Raw genomic sequence first — 18762 nt, 5'->3', positions numbered from 1 at the left:
TGTTTTTTGGGGTTTTTCGTTTGTTTTTGTTAGGAGATCTTTGGGCTGAGATGAAGTTTTAGAAACATTTAATCCAAAAGGAGCTTGTTAGAGAGAGATTTTTAAAAAGTAGCTGAATATGAGGTTTAGAATGAAGTTAGAAACATTAACTTTACCTAGAACTAGTTCTGCTTATATCTGTTGTTGTTGTTGTTGCTACAGCCAGCACTAGGGATGTGCAAGCACTGTGATTGCACATAGCGCTGCTTGCCAATGGAGCCTCCTCAGCAGCCGAAACACGAGGGGTATAGCTACACTTATGGTGACGTGTCGAATACAGACATTGCACATCCACGGGTACAAATATCCGTGTCGATGGCAAGGCTTAGCTAAGGTGAATAGAGTAGAGGGCCCTGCATACCAGAGCCCTCAGGGTATGTACCCTGCACAGGCTCTCTACACACCCAAGCAGTGCCACCCACCATTACACTGCCCGCTGCCTGCCTGCTGCTAGAGCCTTTCTTCGCTGCAGTGAAAGGCTCTGGCAGGAGGGAGGAAGCTGCTGGAGCCTTCACTGCAGCATGTAGCTACACATGTAATGTCTATACTCCGCACGCCACCGTAAGTGTAGACATAGCCTAGGGTAGGCTGCAGAGGAGTAGTCTATTCTCTCTCAGTTGGGCAATTTTGTGCAATTCCCCCACCCCCAGTGTTTATTCATGAAAGTGGCATTTGTGCCTGTCGCTGATAACTTGCTGTCACAATATTTGGTAGGAAATCCTTCTCCCTTCCACACCCCATCAGTCTGTTCCTATACCAAGCTGAGATTTTTCTTTTTATAGTACATTGTACTGTGAGGCCTGGGTTTCTGCTACAATAATAATTTGCATTTATATAGTGCTGTTCATCCTTGGAGATCCCCAAACGCTTTGGGCTAGATTGCCCCTTACCCGGCCATGTGCGGAAGTAAGGCCAGCCCAGACTGCGGCTCCAGTTGAGTGGGGGAGAGAGTGGGCTGCTTGCCTGATACTCCCTCGGTGAGGAAGCAGGTGGGCAGTGAGAGGAGCCGTGGCTGGGCATACTACTGGCCTGCCAGAGTAGCTAGCCAGGCACACCGCAGGGAGTAAGGGGTGCTCCCAAAGAGAAAGGAAGTAACATACTTCCTGTTCCCCTCACCACCACCACCACACACAAGTTTAAATCGCTCTTAGGGGACTGCATCCTTTTTAAGTACCAATTTAAAAGTTCTAATCACCAAGGGTGTTTTTTCAAAGTGATGCTTGGAGATTTAGCTATGTGACAATCACTGAGACTTCTCCTGCAGTCCTTGCTCAGGAGAAAATCTCGTGGGGTTCAATGGGAATTTTGCCTGAGCATTATTTATTATTGAACATTCTCAGGTGCCTGCCACCAGAGCGAGTTATGCAGAATAAGGCCCATCAACAGGAGGTGCACAACTGAATCCTCACACACTGCGTGTAGATTGTGGTGGTATTGCCTGGTAACAAGACATCTTTACCTGATCTCACCTGGAATTATCATAGTTGCAAGCCACTGAAATCTTGTGTGGACCCCCAGTTTATGTATGTCACTACTGCTAATACTTGTGGCTGTTTCTTGTCAAAGTTTAAAATACAAAATATTCTCCTAACACTGATTTATGCTCAGGCCTGGTCTACACTTGGGGAGGGCAGGGATCGATCTAAGTTATGCAACTTCAGCTATGTGAATAACGTAGCTGAAGTCGACATACTTAGATCTACTTACCGCGGTCTCTTCACTACGGTGAGTCAACTGCTGCCACTCCCCCGTTGACTCTGCTGGCGCCTCTCACCGAACTGGAGTACAGGAGTTGATGGGAGAGCACTTGGGGATCGATTAACGCGATAAATCGATCCCCGCTGGATCAATCACTGCCCACTGATTCGACCGGTAGCGAAGACATACCCTCAGAAAATGTATCTGCTAAATCTGTTAGCTACGCATATGGTTCAGCAGTCAGGATAAAGTGTGAATACGACGTTTATAGATTTATTACTTTACTGTATCTTATTGTTGTTGACAGATTTCATAGCAATATCGGGAAAAGTTCCACTGTAGACCATGCCTGTCCCTCCCCCTCCAGCTCCTCCGCCTCCCCCAACTCTTGCAGTGGTAAGTTTGAACTTAGAAGTAGTCACATGAAATATAAATGTAAAATATTTGTTGTTACAATGTACCATGTGGGTCATATTTAAAGGGGCAAATTCTGTACCTTTGTGCACAATCATGTATTTGGGACTCGGGTAAGGGATACCGCCGTGGTTGGAGAATGTACTCCTTGCAGGAATACAAGCAGTGCTGCTACTCCTTCCCACTGACTGACTGCACTACTGTCCTCACCTGCTCTGCATCCCTTTGCTCCCTCCATACAGGTGGGTTAGTCTAATGTATGGTTTCTCAGTCTGGGGGTCATGGCCATTTTTCAGAAGGTAGTGACCACCTTCTCTGTCATTAGAGCAACATTACATGGGAGGGGGTTCATGAAACTTTTTCTCCATTGTAACATGAGGCCATCCTGTGGAGAAGGTTGAGAACCATTAGGCTAATGGATCTTCCTATTGGATGAACCAGTGGCTTTGATCCATCCCTGCCCCACTTTCCCTTTATGCTGCCACTGAAAGCTATGCCACACAAGGGTTCAGGGATGTTCTGCATGGTCTCTGTCCCCACTTTCTGGGAAACGTCCATATTACTGAGCTGGCAAATCAGGAAACCCTTTCAGTGGTCATTAAATGATCTCAAAACAAATTAGGTTTTGGAATCTTTTCTCAGCTGCAGTTTTGCAAGGAAAGAAGGGGAGAAATCTACTGCAACAAATTCAGTCTGAATGAGTAACGTTTTCCTTCAGTCATGAGAGGCTTTAGAAGCGTCTGGAAAGATTAGAACTCGTATTTTGTATAACAATACGAAACATTTCCTCTCTTTTTCTAAACTTGTTGTTACCCTTTCTGAATGCGGAGGTAATGCAAAAATTACACTCTGAAAAGACAAAGCAGATGCAACTGAGATTGGGCATCTTAAAACCTTGACTGGAAATCAGAAAGGCCTGTGATGTTTGAAGTGGAGGATCAACATTTTCCAGATAAATTTAATGAAGAGAAAACAGTAGCCAAATGCTTGGTTTCCTTCCAAGGCATCCAGTGTTTGGATATTATGTACTTTGCTGTGAATCCTCCCCCGACACGCCCAAGAACTTCAATCTTTCTGTGCAAATCATCACTGTTTGCACTCGTTCATTCTCCAAAATAGCAACCTTTTTTTTTTCAGTTCCATCTTTTCAATTATATTTTTTAATTGAGATTTCTAAAAAAGACACATCCATCTTGGATTCACATGTATCAGATATGGACTCTGAATGCTGGGTGAAAGAGAGAACTGTTTCAAATTAGGGTATGACTACACTTGAGAGTTGCAGCGCTGGGAGTTACAGCGCTGGTCGTACAGCTGTGTAGGGAAAGTGCTGGTGTGTGGCCACACTCACAGCTACCAGCGCTGCAGTGTGGCCACATTTGCAGCATTTGCAGCGCTGTTGGGAGTGATGCATTATGGGCAGCTATCCCAGCGTTCAAGTGGCAGCAACGTGCTTTTCAAAAGAGGGGGGTGGGGTGGAGTGTGACAGGGAGCGGGGGAGAGAGAGAGAGAGTGGATTTTTGGAGCCGACACTGTGTATCAGCTCCCTGCCTTGCAAAATCAGAAAATTTTCCCGACCCCTTACTCTTAACTGCAAACAGCCTGCAGACCAGATAAGCAGCTGCTCCAACGGACTCCCTTTCTCCCCTCTGCCCCCGCTGTTTCTATCCTCAAGCAAACACTCATCCCCCTGCCTGCCTCATTCACAGCAAGGTAGTGGGTTATCTCAATTGATTGTTCACAGTTACAGATTGATCACAGCAAACAGGAGCTGTGTTTGTTTTTTAGATAAGCAGCTCCCGGAGCCCCGAGTTCACAACAAAACAAAGAGAGGCAGCATAACAAAACAAAGAGAGTAATTTAGTTAAAAGCATTCTGGGATATCTCCTAATACCCTGGAGGCCAATAACAGCACTGGTGTGTGGCCACACTTTACGAGCAGCGCTGCAGCACCAGCGCTGCAATCGTTATACCCCAAGCAGACCCAGGTGTACAGCCAGCGCTGCAGCCAGGGAGTTGCAGCGCTGGATGTGCCCTGCAGGTGTGGACAGTTACTAATTGCAGCGCTGGAAAGCCTCCACCAGTGCTGCAACTCTCAAGTGTAGCCATACCCTTAGACCCTTGGTGTGACAATGGATCCTGAGTATTGAAACAGAAGTAGATTTTTGGGGACCAGAATCTTTGTTTGCAAGGCTAACTGCTTTTAGTGACACATTTGCAATAGGGAGACTGTGACACGAAACTTTTTTTGTGTTAAAAATGGAGGTATTCATTACACCCCTTACTTAAGCAGGATGCTGCAGTTTTCTTTTATATCTTTATTTGTTGTTTCATTTTGCAGGCAAATACCGAAAAGCCTTCCTTAAACAGGTCTGAACAAGCGGGGCGAAATGCTCTCTTATCTGATATTAGCAAAGGAAAAAGGCTAAAAAAGGCTGTTACTAATGATAGAAGTGCCCCTGTTCTAGACAGTAAGTACAATTCTGTTTATTTTAATGTAGTTAATGAATGGTGAGTTAATATGCAAAATTAGAGTAGTTTTTATAATCAGCAGGTGAAGAGATGCTGGATGGTCAGGCAAAAAAATTATTAAATGGTCCAATAATTTGCTATATTAATGCATGTTTTATATCACTTGAGATCTCCATTACTGTTTATAAAATGTGTATAGTAATTTGTGTGCTAACTCTGGTAAGTCTATAGCAAAATGTAATTGGCACAACTAAATGTAATGGTGGGGAATAGGGAAAAAAGTGTATTGCTTTCGAGTTTTGCAGTACATGCTTATTTTAAAGGCAGACTGCAGTGATTTTTTTTAAGTACTTCTTTAGACGGCTATAGAAAAATATTCTTAATTTCAAAGGAGTATATAAAAATATATGCATCTACCACTGATATGAAATGGTCAGCTGTTTTAATAATTACAAAAGGAACTGCATCTTGATGTCAGGACAGGAGGATGAGAGCTGCTAGTATACACCCAGGATGAGTGGTAGAAGCAACCTTCATTCCACAGGTACCACTGGCCCTTTGGCTCTGACTAGGTGTCCATATTATATGGATGGAAACACTAAATGAAAGAGAAGATCCAGAAAAATATCTGGTAAAAGCATATACTGTTCCCTGAATCTCTGATCTTCCTGTTACAATGCTTGAAAATCTAATCAGTCTGATAACATTTAATATGAAACAATTACGTATTTATGTACAAGTTATTTTTAAAATATCTCCTGAATTATTTAGTAATGTTCTACTTTTGATCAAGTGCATGGAAACACTCTTTAAATCCCATTACAGTTTTTCTGCAATGTACTAAAAGTCTCTGCACAACAAGACAAAAGTATGTGCAGTGCTGAGATAGTGCCTGGGTTGAGTCCTTATTTATGAATTGACCCCAGTATATCTAAGCAAAATCTTAGCCAAAGCTCTGAACCTCTGCTACACCTGGGAGGTGTCACTCGGATGTGTGCAGTCGCACCATGCTGGGGTGACTCCTCTAGAGTTACCTAGCTAGACATTTATTTTCTATGCATGCAGAGGTGCTAACAGGCCACTTCACCTTGAATGAATATATGCTAACAATATGTGTTAGCATCTGTTCCACCTTCTGTTTAGGTGTGATGCTCTGAGTATCTGTCCCAGATCTGAAGAAAAGCTCTGTGTAGCTTGAAAGCTTCTCTCTCTCACCAACAGAAGTTGGTCCAATAAAAGTTTCTTCGAATTACTTCTTTCCAGTCTGGGGGAAAGAAATGGTGTGTGGCTCAACCTGCCAGATAGTGTTCTGTAGCAACTCAGTTGCATGACAGTCTACCTGTACTGGAGGAGGCTCTCCATTCAGTTCAGCTGCTACAGTGCATCAGAACTCCACTTGGCAGATGCAGAGGAGACTGGAAAAGCAGCATTCCTAAGAACTCTGGGAAGGTAGGAGAGAAACAGGAAAGAGGATCAAGAAAATAAAAGCCCATCCCTTTAGTGGGTCATGGGGCTGCTGTCTGGTGACAGTAGGCATTCATAGCCAGATTAGCTGATGGGAAGCACAATGACAGGCACTCAAACCAGACTTCCACAGTGGGGGTGTAGAGAAATACAGCCTGGTAGCCCAGCATGTTTTAACCCTGGATTTTGATGGGAAGATGACTGAAGAACACCAAAGCACTGAAAGGAATGAGATTCTTAGAAGTGAACCAGAAAAAAACAAGCAAAGTAAGATTTAGGGCTGCATTCAGCGAGGTGCCTAATTTGAGGCATGTAGATATTCCCACTGAAAGCTAGGCACGTGTTTCACTACTCTGCTGAATTGGAGCTATCATGGCAAGGCAATCAATGGGGATTAAAGGTAGATTGAATAGTAACATTAAAGATGATGGGGTCTATTTTCTTGTTTGCATGAGTTAGGAAACAATGAAAGACTAAAGTCTCATAGCAGGAACTCTCCAGAGGTTTACACCCTAAGCAAGTCAGAGCTGAATTTGGCCCAGTGAGCCTAACAAAGGGGAAGGGTGCAATTGAGCACTTCCCCATAAATACATCTTTTCTCTTTAAGGGAGAGATTACTGAATAGTGCGGCTCATCCACAGACCTGAAAACCCTTTACAAAGGATGGAAAATACCATTCTCCCCTTTTTAAAAAAATGTGGAAACTGAGGTGCAGAGAAATGTCTTGCTCAGGTTCACATGGTATCTGTGACAGAGCAGGGAATAGAACCTAGGTCTCCTGATTCCCCATCCTGTGCCCTGCTCATTGCACCGTGCTGCTCTAAAGTAGTCCCTGGCCTTTAGAACCAGGAAAATACTTTCACATGCCATTTCAGTTACCGTGTCAATATTTGTCATGGTCAGAGTAGAAAGAAGCATTTTTCTATTATGACCATTTCTACTGATTGGAAAAACAAGCTAAAATCCATTCCTAGGCCCTCCCAAAACTATCTTAAAAACAACTCCTTGATCTCTTGGGGGGCTTTGTTCAATGTGTATTTGTGGCAGCAACCCCACTGGTGACTGAGATTTGTGCACATTCCAAGCCTCCGAATTGGTCAGACCACCACCAGAAGGACAGCTCTTCCATCTATAACCAAGCCTATAAATCTGGGGAAGGTGGAGAAGGATTAGGGACCAACAGCATGGGGAAAAAATGGAAGCCCAGCATGAAAGTGTGGCTGAATACCACATGGAATTATCATTGCCCCAACCTATTCTAGTCCCAACTTCTGCTCTGTGCCTGCTTCATAATCCTGTAGTCCAAGACAGCGACAAGAAGAAGGAGAGGACATGAAAAATACTGGCTATGTTTTAAAATTCCTGATTTTTGTTTCAACAGAACCCAAAGGATCTGGTGGTGGTGGCGGCGGCGGAAGTGGCGGAGGAGGAGGAGGAGGTGGTGGTGGTGGCGGCGGCGGCGGCGGCGGCGGCTATGGCGGAGGAGGACCACCTGGCTTAGGAGGCCTGTTTCAGTCAGGAATGCCAAAGCTCAGATCTGCAGCAAATCGAGATACAGGTAAGGAGGATTTCCCAGATCTGTGAATTCAGTCAAGATATTAAAAGCTTTCTGAATGATAAATTTACAAAAACATTCATACAAGAGTAATAAAATAATGCAAGAGTTCTTTGGCTCAGGGAATGCTTCCAAACATATGTAAACAAAATACAACTAAAATATCATTAAGGGGTTAACTTTAAACTCTGAAGAAAACCAGCATTCACTCTTGTGCCTCAGTATTTCAATCTCTATAGCAGGTACAGTCATCCCTTGAGTAACTAGGTACAAGGAAGGGAGTTAAAAAGAAATGCAGTTTCAGACTTAAATTTGGCTTTGTGTGTTTCATTCTTAGTGCTATGTTATATAGGGATATTTGGGGGAGAGAAGTTAATTCCTTCATTCTTTTCCCCCCCCATTCCTGAAGGTATTACTGAGAAATAAAGATCTCAGGGATTGAGACCTCACCTGTAGTGTACAGTAATAAGGGCCAGATCCAGTCCATTGCTCTGTGTGTGCGCACCCTCAAAGTGTAGCATCAAGAGGATCCCAAGCTAGAACTCCCTTAAGCCTAAGGGAAACTGGCCTCCTCTTAAACTGGAGAGCCCATTTCAACCCCAAGGGGGCATAATTTACCTATTAAGGTATGTGGCAAACATCCCATCCGGCTGCTATGTAAGCTATCATCAGCGGCATGCATTAGCTGGGCATACACACTTTTTTGCATTTCACAGGTTTACAAAGGAGCTACCCCATGGAACAAAGCAGATTCTGTGGCGGGCAAGACTTATAAAATTGGGGATTTGCCACTTGTCAAGGAAGGTTGGGCCCTAGTGATTATTGACATGGGAGGATGTAATGGCTCCATCTAAATGTGTACTTAGGATGCTATTAATGGCCTATGCTCATTACAGATCTAACTTAATCTTTCAGCACATGTTGACACAAAACAGACTTCCAGAGATGGTTTTATCTATGTTAGCCTGTGCTGGGAACTCTTCTTAATCCAAAGGTTCCCAGCATAATAGACCAGTGTTTCTTCAGTTGCAAAACTGCCTCCTCCAGAGAAACACAAGCAAATCTATAAAAAATGGATATTGGAAGAGGGGAGAAATGGGAGAGGTTTTTTTCTGGATTACTTTCAAGTCCTCTTCCTTTTGCTGAATTCTAGTGATCAAATATTGATTGAAAGTTAAGACGCTTCTGCTCACATGTTGAAAACCCTAAATCATTGTTCTTCACAGTTTTTTCCAAGGGGAGTTTCTTCCCTCCATGCTGCTCATGTTTGCATCAGGGAAGCCTGAAAATAAATCATATTATATCATTATTAGCAATGGTCCTTAATCGCTCTAGTCCAGTGGTTCTCAACCAAGGGTATGTGTACCCGTGGGGGTACACAGAGGTCTTCCAGGGGGGTACGTCAACTAATCTAGATTTTGCCTAGTTTTACAACAGGCTACATAAAAAGCACTAGTGAAGTCAATACAAACTAAAATTTAATACAGATAATGTCTTGTTTATACTGCTCTATGTACTTACATTTCAGTATATAGTATAATATTTATATTCCAGTTGATTTATTTTATAATTATATGGTAACATATGAGAAAGTAAGCCATTTTTCAGTAATAGTGTGCTGTGACACTTTTTTGTATTTTTGTCTGATTTTGTAAACAAATAGTTTTTTAAGTGAGGTGCAACTTAGGGGTACGCAAGACAAATCAGACTCCTGAAAGGGGTACAATACACCTCTACCTCGACATAACGCTGTCCTTGGGAGCCAAAAAATCTTACCATGTTATAGGTGAAACCGTGTTATACTGAACTTGCTTTGATCCATCGGAGTGTACCCCCTCCCCCCCAGGAGCGCTGCTTTACCACATTATATCCAAATTCATATTATATCGGGTGGCATTATATCGAGGTAGCGGTGTAGTTTGGAAAGGATGAGAGCCAGTATCCTTTGTATGCCATCCTGCTGTGATAGAACATAATGGCTACTTAGAAGCTGTTGCTACAAATGCATTTAAATTACCTATTGAGTAGTCTTATGGGGACAAATTCTGAAGACTTCAGTCAGTCCTTACAGCCAGTGCAAAACTCCCAGTGCATTCAAGTAAAGACTTGAAAATTTGGCCCATTCTCACAGTGTGTTTTACCTTCTCTTGGCTATTGCCCAGCCCTTTACCTTGATATGAGTAGTATTTACTTCTCTGTTTCCAGATTCTGGAGGAAACAGACCTCCCATGCTACCACCAGGAGGAAGAACAACATCTGCCAAGCCTTTTTCACCTCCAGGTGCCGTAGGGAGATTTCCAGGGCCTTCTTTGGGGCAAAGAAGTACTGCTCCTGAACCACAGAGAAACCGAATGCCACCTCCGAGACCTGATTTTGGTTCCAAAGCAGATACAGGACCTCCTCCAGTGCCAAATACTCCAAGACCCATTCCATCAGGTTTACACAACAGAGTGTCCCCTCCTGTGCCAGGAGTAAACAGGCAAACCAGTGCAGGGCCTATCCCTCCATCTTTCCCAGGAAACAGAAATACAGGATTCGGAGGATCTATTCGCCAGTCGACTCCAAGTTCCTCACCTTCTTTCTCTAACAGACCTCCCCTTCCTCCTGCGCCTGGCAAGTCAACAGATGACAAGCTGCCGCCACCACCACCTCCAACAGGAAACAGGGCATCCGTCAACCGGGAACCTTCCTTTCCACCTCCACCACCTCAAAACAGTAAACCTCCCGTTCCTTCCACACCTCGGCCATCCGCTGTCTCACAGGCTCCACCCCTGCCTCCAGGCAGACCAGGCTTACCTCCAGTTCCACCCATTTCCAGTGGAAATGATGACATGCCGCGTCTTCCACAAAGGAATCTCTCTCTAGGTTCTCTTGCTCCTCCCAGCTTGCCTGGGGCAGGTCGATCTGGCCCTCTTCCTCCCCCTCCAAACGAGCGGCCTCCTCCTCCAGTAAGAGATCCACCTAGCAGATCAGGTATGGCAGTGTGCTTTTTTCAGCTCTCCAGACTACCCTTGTAATGACTAAACTAATTGTTATCCACATGGTTTCAGTGAAGTAGCTGAATTTACCTCCAACACCAATTTCCTTCATGCTTTTCAGAATGCAATATGAGCTGTAGCTTTAAATCGATTGACATACTTTGCTGTTTATTTGCCATATAAATTGAAGCTATAGACCAAAATGGCAATCAGTTTTAAAAATTGAAGTCCTCCTTTCACTGAAAAAGTGTGACTGACTGGTTTAATCAGTTGCATCTTTAAAAATCACTATTCAGACTTGAATTAACTACCATGACCTGAGTTTGATTTGCAAGTTATTTTTGCAGGCACATGGGTCATGTAGTTGCCACTTCATGTAATACTACCTTTCTTCAGTTGGGCTGATTACAAGCACCATTCCACTCAAGTCATTTTTAGTAGTAGTAATTATGCTGTAGTATTTACACATTGATTATTACTATCATAGTTAATAGCAATGACAAACAGTATGTTTGATAATTATATTTTTTGGTGCAACAAAGTTATTTTATCTGTGGGTCTAATCAGATGAGTAATCTTTACCCCCGGGAGTAGTACAGTTTGTCAGTGGCAATGTTCACAAGTAAAGGTTTGCAGAAACAGGCTCTGTGCGTGTTAAACATCATGTACACTTACGGTGGTATTTAAGTTATTTTAATGTATACAACAGTAGTTATCATAACAAGTGTCATTATATTTGAGTCAACTTTGTCACTTATCATATGCAGATTTCTAACAGAAAGAATATTGTTTCCATGATGATATTTCATAATATACTTTGCCCTGTGCCTTTTATTACTAATGTTCAAGAACATAGATTATACCCTTATTGTTAATAACAATCTTCTTGATGATATAGTAAATAGAAGGAGACCTTGTGTTTGCTTCTTAATCCATATCCTTCTAATATTTACATTGTTTTTAGTTGGAATAATTTCTCTCGTTATCTTAAAGCAGGGGTAGGCAACCTATGGCACGCGTGCCAAAGGCGGCACGTGAGCTGATTTTCAGTGGCATTCACACTGCCAGGTCCTGGCCACTGGTTCGGGAGGCTCTGCATTTTAATTTAATTTTAAATGAAGCTTCTTAAACATTTTAAAAACCTTATTTACTTTACATACAATAACAGTTTAGTTATATATTATAGACTTATAGAAAGAGACCTTCTAAAAACTTTAAAATGTATTACTGGCACGCGAAACCTTAAATTAGAGTGAATAAATGAAGACTCGGCACATCACTTCTGAAAGGTTGCCGACCCCGGTCTTAAAGTTACTAAAATGAATTAACCCTCTCTAATGGAGCACCATTCCAGGATTGCAAGCTGTAGTTGCATGTAAATGTAGACCACAAAGTACATAGGAATTCTTATGACACATTTTTGCTTTTGGATAGTGGAACAATATCTGCTGATTTATTTTTAATAGATGTATCTGTAATACATCTTTAATAGATGTAACTAGATTTCTTTGAGCCGAGGGAATACTTGTTATAAAAAAATGACTTAGGAGAATTTAATTGTGTTGATTAATTGCCCCACATTATGTGCGATATCGTTCATGCTGGCTTTAGGCATGTTACCGCTACAGTAGTTCAAATATACTGACATTGGAAATGTTAAAATCTGTGTGTGAGGTCTGTTTCTAATTCAGAGACAGATTCGTGTACTGCAGCCACAGCAGAGCCTGGCATGCAGCAAATATTTGTGTAAGAGAGAGAACTGATCCCACACTGCGTAACACTGCCATTATTGAGCTGAATTCTTCTTTACACTATGCCACTGGCAGAATCTGGTCCTAACACCCAGCGTGGTATGGGAAAGGGAGTGAAGAGTAAAGTGCCAAAGTTTGCTGACAATACAAAATTGTTCAGGATAGTTCAGTCCAAAGCTGGCTGTGTAGAGTTACAAAGGGATCTCACAAAACTGGATGACTGAGCAACAAAGGGGCAGATGAAACCCAACATTGATAAGTGCAAAGTAATGCACATTGGAAAAAATCATCTCAGCTATACATATATAATGATGCATTCTAAATTAGCTGTTCCCACCCAAGAAAGAGATTTTGGAGTGCCCATAGATTGTTCTATGGAAACTTCTGCTCAGCAGTCAAAAAGGCTAACAGAATGGTAGGAACTGTTAGGAAGGAGATAGCATTATGATATTTTTCTATCATATTTTCTACTATATAAATCCATGGTGCGCTCACACCTTCAATACAGTGTCCTGTTCTGGTTGCCCTATCTCAAAAAGGATATAGTAGAACTAGAAAAAGGTTCAGGGAAAAGCAACAAAAATGATAAGGGGTATGGAACGGCTTCCATATGAGGAGAGACTAAAAAGATTATGGCTGTTCAGCTTAAAAAAGAAATGACTAAGGGAAGATATGATAGAGGTTTATAAAATCATGAATGATATGGAAAAAAGTGAATAGAGAAGTGTGTTTTACCCTTTCCCACAATACAAATATCAGGCATCACCCGACTGAAATTAATAGTCCATTGGTTTAACAGAAATAAGAGGAAGTACTTTTTCACATAATGCATAATTAACCCGTGAAACTCATTGCCATGGGATGTTGTGATGGCCAAACGTATAACTAGATTCGAAAAAGAACTAGATAAATTTATGGAGGATAAGTCCATCAATGGCTATTAAGCAAGATGATCAGGGTGACCCTAAACCTCTGACTGTCAGAAGCCAGAAGTGGAAGCCAGGAGTGGTTCACTCCAAAATTGCCCTGTTCTGTACACTCTCCCTGAAGCTGTGGTACTGGCCACAGTTGGAGGCAGGATCCTGGGCTAGATGGACCATTGGTCTGACTCAGTATGGCCGCTCTTATGTTCTCTTGGTTCAGAGAGCTCTTACACCACTTCCCATCCCGTTACCTTAAAAGAGGGTGTGGCTGAAGGAAATGGGATATGGCCAGGACCCTCTGTGCTGCCCTGATGCTCCATTGTAGTTTCAGCCTTTTGTGACCATTTGCAGCCAGCATAAGTTAGAGCAGCTTTAGGGCTGCATTAACGTGGAACGAAGAGACCAGCCCTGCACAGAGGCTATATGAGGCAAGGGGAGTGGAAAGATGACATTTAAGCCTCCTTTCTGTGTAAACATGCCCCTTGAACCTGCACTCTGTACAGATCAGCCACACCTAGGGGAGAGTGGATCAGGAAAGAGATGTCAATCACTGCATTACTGTATTCCCTCCCTCTGGCTGAAGGAGGCAGACAACCCTCCCCATTGCTTTTGGAGCCCATCAAAGCTAGTGTCCTATCTGACACCCTTCAGAGCGATGCAAGACAACAATGCTTAGAGCTGATAGAATAACGGTAGGTTTTATGGCACAATAGATTATTGATTTGATTCTCTGTCTTGATTCAGGACCCCTTCCGCCTCCTCCCCCTGTAAACAGAAATGGCAGCATTTCACGGGCATTGCCTGCTACTCCACAGCTGCCTTCCAGGGCAGGATTAGAAAACCAGAGAGGTGGACCAAGGCCTCCACTTCCTCCTGACAGACCTGGTTCCGGAGCTCCTCCACCACCACCTCCTGCACCATCAGCAATCAGAAATGGCTTCCCGGACTCGTCATGTGAAGGTGAGCTGCGTTCTCAGACATACGCAACATATGTCTGTCTAAGTAAAGCTATCAGCATTTGGCCCCCCCCCAAACGTTAAATGAGATACTTCACTGATGCTTAGAGTCTGATTCTGAGCTCTCACCAGTTTTACACTGGAGTTGTTCCTGACTGACCCCGGTGTAACTTGGGTCTAAAAAGGCCTGCCGTATGGAGTTATCTAAAATATTTTAATGTGGAAAAAAGAAGTGCAAAGTTAACAGTACTACTGACATGAACATACTAGCATGCCAGTGGGACTTCAGCAAGCACTGGACCTCAGAAATAGCCATTCAAAGGTAACCTAAAAAAGAGGAAACGTGTGTGCCATTCTTTGCTTCTTTATGCTGTATAAAGAAAGCCTGAAGGATTTTTTTTTTCCATGTTAAAAATTCAGGTGGTCTCTGCCCTGAAACCCTTTGGATGACTGAAGTAGTGGGATTATGACATCACAGGAGACAAAGTAAAAGCTGAGCAGTAGTGAAGGAAAGGGATCTTTAGTCAAACTGTTTAAAACGTTTGCGGGTTTTCCATTTTGGCTACTAAACAGTGGGGATAAAGAATATGTGCATTAAAGATTAATCAGTCCTTTCCTTTCAATTAAGGCATAAGTTCGCAATATACATTTGCATCTCCCAACAAAATCAGGAAAGACTAGACTTGACATTCCTGATATTTCTAAGATAAAAAGAAAACAGAAAAAAAGACTATAAAATAATCCTTCTGAGTTTTCTCGATGCAGCATAAGAGGCAAAACTGGATGCAACCACTTTTTTCTGTGCAAATCACCGTTAGGGGTCAGAACCTACATAGTTCCTTCACAAGCAGAACTCTAATTGAAATCAAGGTGAGTCTTGTTTGCCTCAGGAATGCAAATCTGGGCCCCAAAATAATCAATCCTGTGGTCAATTGTTGGTAAAGTTCACTCAGGTCATAGCTGGATGACATCATATAAAAACCTACATTACAAGCGTGTTACGGTTGCAAAGTGCTGGAAATGACAAAAAACAAAGTTGCCTATGTGCCCTTATTCTGCCCCTTGAGCACCTGCATTCAGATACAGGCAGTGTAATATGAGCACAGGCTATTTTTTCCAGGATCTTGATTTACTACGAATATGTCATTGGAATCCGACTCCTCTTTTATTGTACAGGGAAATGTGGGTCTCTAGCGATTGAAGAAATATTGAAACCTTTAGCTTTATTTTCACACTTTTTACAAAAGATGCACATTTCTCCTTGATTATGCATTTTCTCACAGTGCTGCTAATTTTTCTTTTTTCTTTGAACATTGAATTTTATTGGATGCTGTAGTGGTTCTAGCTGTTTGGATACTTTGTACATCGATGAGGTCTCAATAGCCATAATGCAAATTCAGCACCCTGAATCCTACTACACATTTCTATAGTAGGTGATAAGATTAATTTAATATAGATTATGTAGGGCCAAATTTATTATATGCATAAGTGGGTGCAATATTGAGAAACAGCCTAGAGTGAGATCCTCCCACCAACTCCAAGCTCTTTACGCTGCATTCAAGAGCCGGAGTAATGTAAAGAGACTCTCTGAAAGCTTCATAGCTGACTATGGGAGGATCCCCCCAGCACGGGCACTGTGAAAAGACAGTCATAAGGCTGCCCTCCAAGGACTACCCCGTACAAGCCATAGCACAGGGGCCATGCCCGGGTGGGGCAAAGGGCAGAAGGGGCCCCAGCACACAGCACTGCAGAGATGCAAGGCAGTGCTGTGGGGCCTGTAGGGCAGCCCAGGGAAACTACCATAACTTAGCTTAGGCAGCCCTATCTATGCCAAGGCTTGAAGCCACCATCCCCTTGGGCAGCGAATCTCAACCCTGAAGGCTAAGTTCTTCTGCACAGACGGTAAGGTGGGTGGAAGACACAGAGTCTTCATATAACATTCTGAGTCACACTATTAGGACTCTTGCGGATTTCAGTGGACTCCTGTTTGGATTATTTGTCTTAGTTTGTTTTTAATGGAGCATTGTAAACAATAAGACAAGGCAGGTGCAATGATGTAAATGATCAATGAATGATGAAGTGAATTCAGGCTAATTTGGGCCATCTTTTTGTTCTGTATTTGTACAGCATTTAGCACAGTGGGGTTCTGGTCTATGACTTGGGCTTCTAGGAGGTACTGCAATACAGAATGTGTAATAATATCAATACAACACAACTCTTCTGTTAAGAATTGTTACTTTTAACATTTTCTTGTAACTGTTTTTCTCCCCAGATGAGTGGGAAAGCAGATTTTCCTTCCATCCGATATCTGACCTGCCACCTCCAGAGCCATATGTTCCAATGAACAAAAGTTACCCCAGTAAACTAGCAAGGAATGAAAGCAGAGGTATGTTGTTTTGTTTTTGTTTTGCCAAATATTATTAATTTTGAACGATAGTAGTCAGGCCTTCAGATGACCTAGTGATGGATGTAGTGAAAAAACCTATACAGAGTAGTGCGGGGATAAAAATATTTAGAACTGGGAACAATTTGCAGACTGAGTTTACTAATTTCTCTGCTAATTACCATTACCCCTTTTCTATTAGCTATTGGCTGCACACACCATGCAACCTAAAAACTCATAATTCTCACTTCAGACATACAAACACAACTCCCATTGGGATTGTAAAGGTGTTGGAGGGCAGAATAGGGCCTAATAGATCTCTCAATATTTTTGTTGTTGGTGGCTTGAAGAAATTTAATGGTTGAGTTCTCATGTATACAAATACTGTAGATGTTCCCTGTGCAAGTCCCTCTTCTGTTGTTGAGAACAGACTCTATAAACACGAAAATATGTAAAATCTCTTTGGGTAAAAATGGGAGAAACCAACATCCTCTTAATAAGTTAAGATTTATAAGTCTAAGGGCCTGATCTCACACCCTATTCAGTCAGGAAACACTGAAAGATTGATTGCAGGATCAAGTCCTATGAAACTTGATACTTTTTTTTTAAGTGGGGGGAGGGCCTGGGAATTGTATACCCTTCTCAAATTTAATTTGCCTAGTTTTTGGATGGAAATTTTCTTGTGGAGAAATGGTGCTTTGAGATTTTATCACACCTAAACTGTAGAACTTCAGTGTTTTTATTACAATTTGCATTTGTTTTAAAGTCACAGTAAGACTTAATGCCCTTGTAGAACTGATAACTCTTATTAATGCTAATAAGAGTTGTAGATGTGTCCTCAAGAGGCGGAAAAAGCCAAAAGGCAGAAAAACCTCATGCTTTTTGGTATTTGGGGCATTAAATAGTTACTTAATAGGAACTATTCAGTACATCATTTATATTTCTTAACTTGGTAAATAAATCATCCAATAAACTACACAAAACTGCTCATAAAATGGATAATACGGGTACTTAAAATGTGTAGTTCTTCACAAATCGTTTCATGAGGAGCTTGGGAATGCTCTTCTGTGTGAAAGAAATATATCATGATGAACACAGCCATCTCTTTCTTTCATTTCTAGATGGCTCTGGCCGAAGGGAAAGAGGTGTCCCACCGCTCCCACCTATACCGAGGTGAAGTGGATTTCCAGCCCTTCTCAGGGTGACTGCTGGTTTTAGATTTCTCTTGAATTACTTCTCACGCCCATGTCATTGGAAAGTTGCCTCTTCTGCTTTATTTCCACTTTTGGCTTGTGATTAGGGGTAATTTGAGTATCTATTAGAGAAGTAAGGTACAGTTTATGAACCATAGTTGCTTAAAACTATAGATTTTACTTGCTTATATAGCAGGCTGTCATGAAAGGCATTTTGGGGACCATATATAACAATATACATATTCTTACTGGGTCCCGTCCTCTTCCCAGTGACCTTGGTAGGAGTTTTGCCATTGAATTCAACAAGAGCAGGTGCAAGCCCACTAACTAGTTTGTGGGACAAAGTCCAGTAATTTACTGCTGTCTGCCTGGAAATTAATCACATGGGGACGGCACACATATGAGATTCCCTTGGATCTTTTTTTGCATGCTTCGACACTCTATCCTGCTTCTGCATGCTACTGCTCAACTTTATGTGAGTCTGCAAGTTAATAGTTCAACCCAAATTCTTTTGACCATAGTTTAGCCCAGGGGTCGGCAACCTTTCAGAAGTGGTGTGCCGAGTCTTCATTTATTCACTCTAAATTAAGGTTTCGCGTGCCAGTCATACATTTTAACGTTTTTAGAAGGTCTCTTTCTATAAGTCTATCATATATAACTAAACTATTGCTGTATGTAAAGTAAATAAGGTTTTTAAAATGTTTAAGAAGCTTCATTTAAAATTAAATTAAAATGCAGAGCCCCCTTGACCGGTGGCCAGGACCCGGCAGTGTGAGTGCCACTGAAAATCAGCTCGCATGTCGCCTTCGGCACACATGCCATAGGTTGCCTGCCCCTGGTTTAGCCTGTCAAAAGTGTGTGTCTATGCTACAGATTGCACACCCTTCCCCTGAGGGTGACAACTAAATAGCATCGTTTTCTGACACCCCATCAGCA

At 42.3% G+C, this 18762-nt stretch overlaps 1 protein-coding gene across 1 annotated transcript in view; it reads left to right on the top strand.

Annotated features, from left to right (window-relative positions):
- The window catches only part of WIPF1 (WAS/WASL interacting protein family member 1), a 76318-nt gene extending 57849 nt beyond the window's left edge, over positions 1 to 18469 (top strand). Inside the window, exons 2-8 of the mRNA XM_044978564.1 lie at positions 2045 to 2133; positions 4493 to 4622; positions 7469 to 7645; positions 9848 to 10615; positions 14039 to 14254; positions 16523 to 16636; positions 17755 to 18469. Coding sequence (XP_044834499.1) covers positions 2083 to 2133; positions 4493 to 4622; positions 7469 to 7645; positions 9848 to 10615; positions 14039 to 14254; positions 16523 to 16636; positions 17755 to 17810 — 1512 coding nt within the window. The 5' untranslated portion in view covers positions 2045 to 2082 and the 3' untranslated portion in view covers positions 17811 to 18469. The remainder of the gene's footprint in view (positions 1 to 2044; positions 2134 to 4492; positions 4623 to 7468; positions 7646 to 9847; positions 10616 to 14038; positions 14255 to 16522; positions 16637 to 17754) is intronic.
- The last annotated feature ends 293 nt before the right edge of the window (positions 18470 to 18762 follow it).

Source organism: Mauremys mutica, chromosome 10, assembly GCF_020497125.1.
Source record: "Mauremys mutica isolate MM-2020 ecotype Southern chromosome 10, ASM2049712v1, whole genome shotgun sequence".
Lineage (NCBI taxonomy): Eukaryota > Metazoa > Chordata > Testudines > Geoemydidae > Mauremys > Mauremys mutica.
Note: the sequence above shows the minus strand (reverse complement) of the source record. Positions and strands in the feature narration are given on the sequence as shown.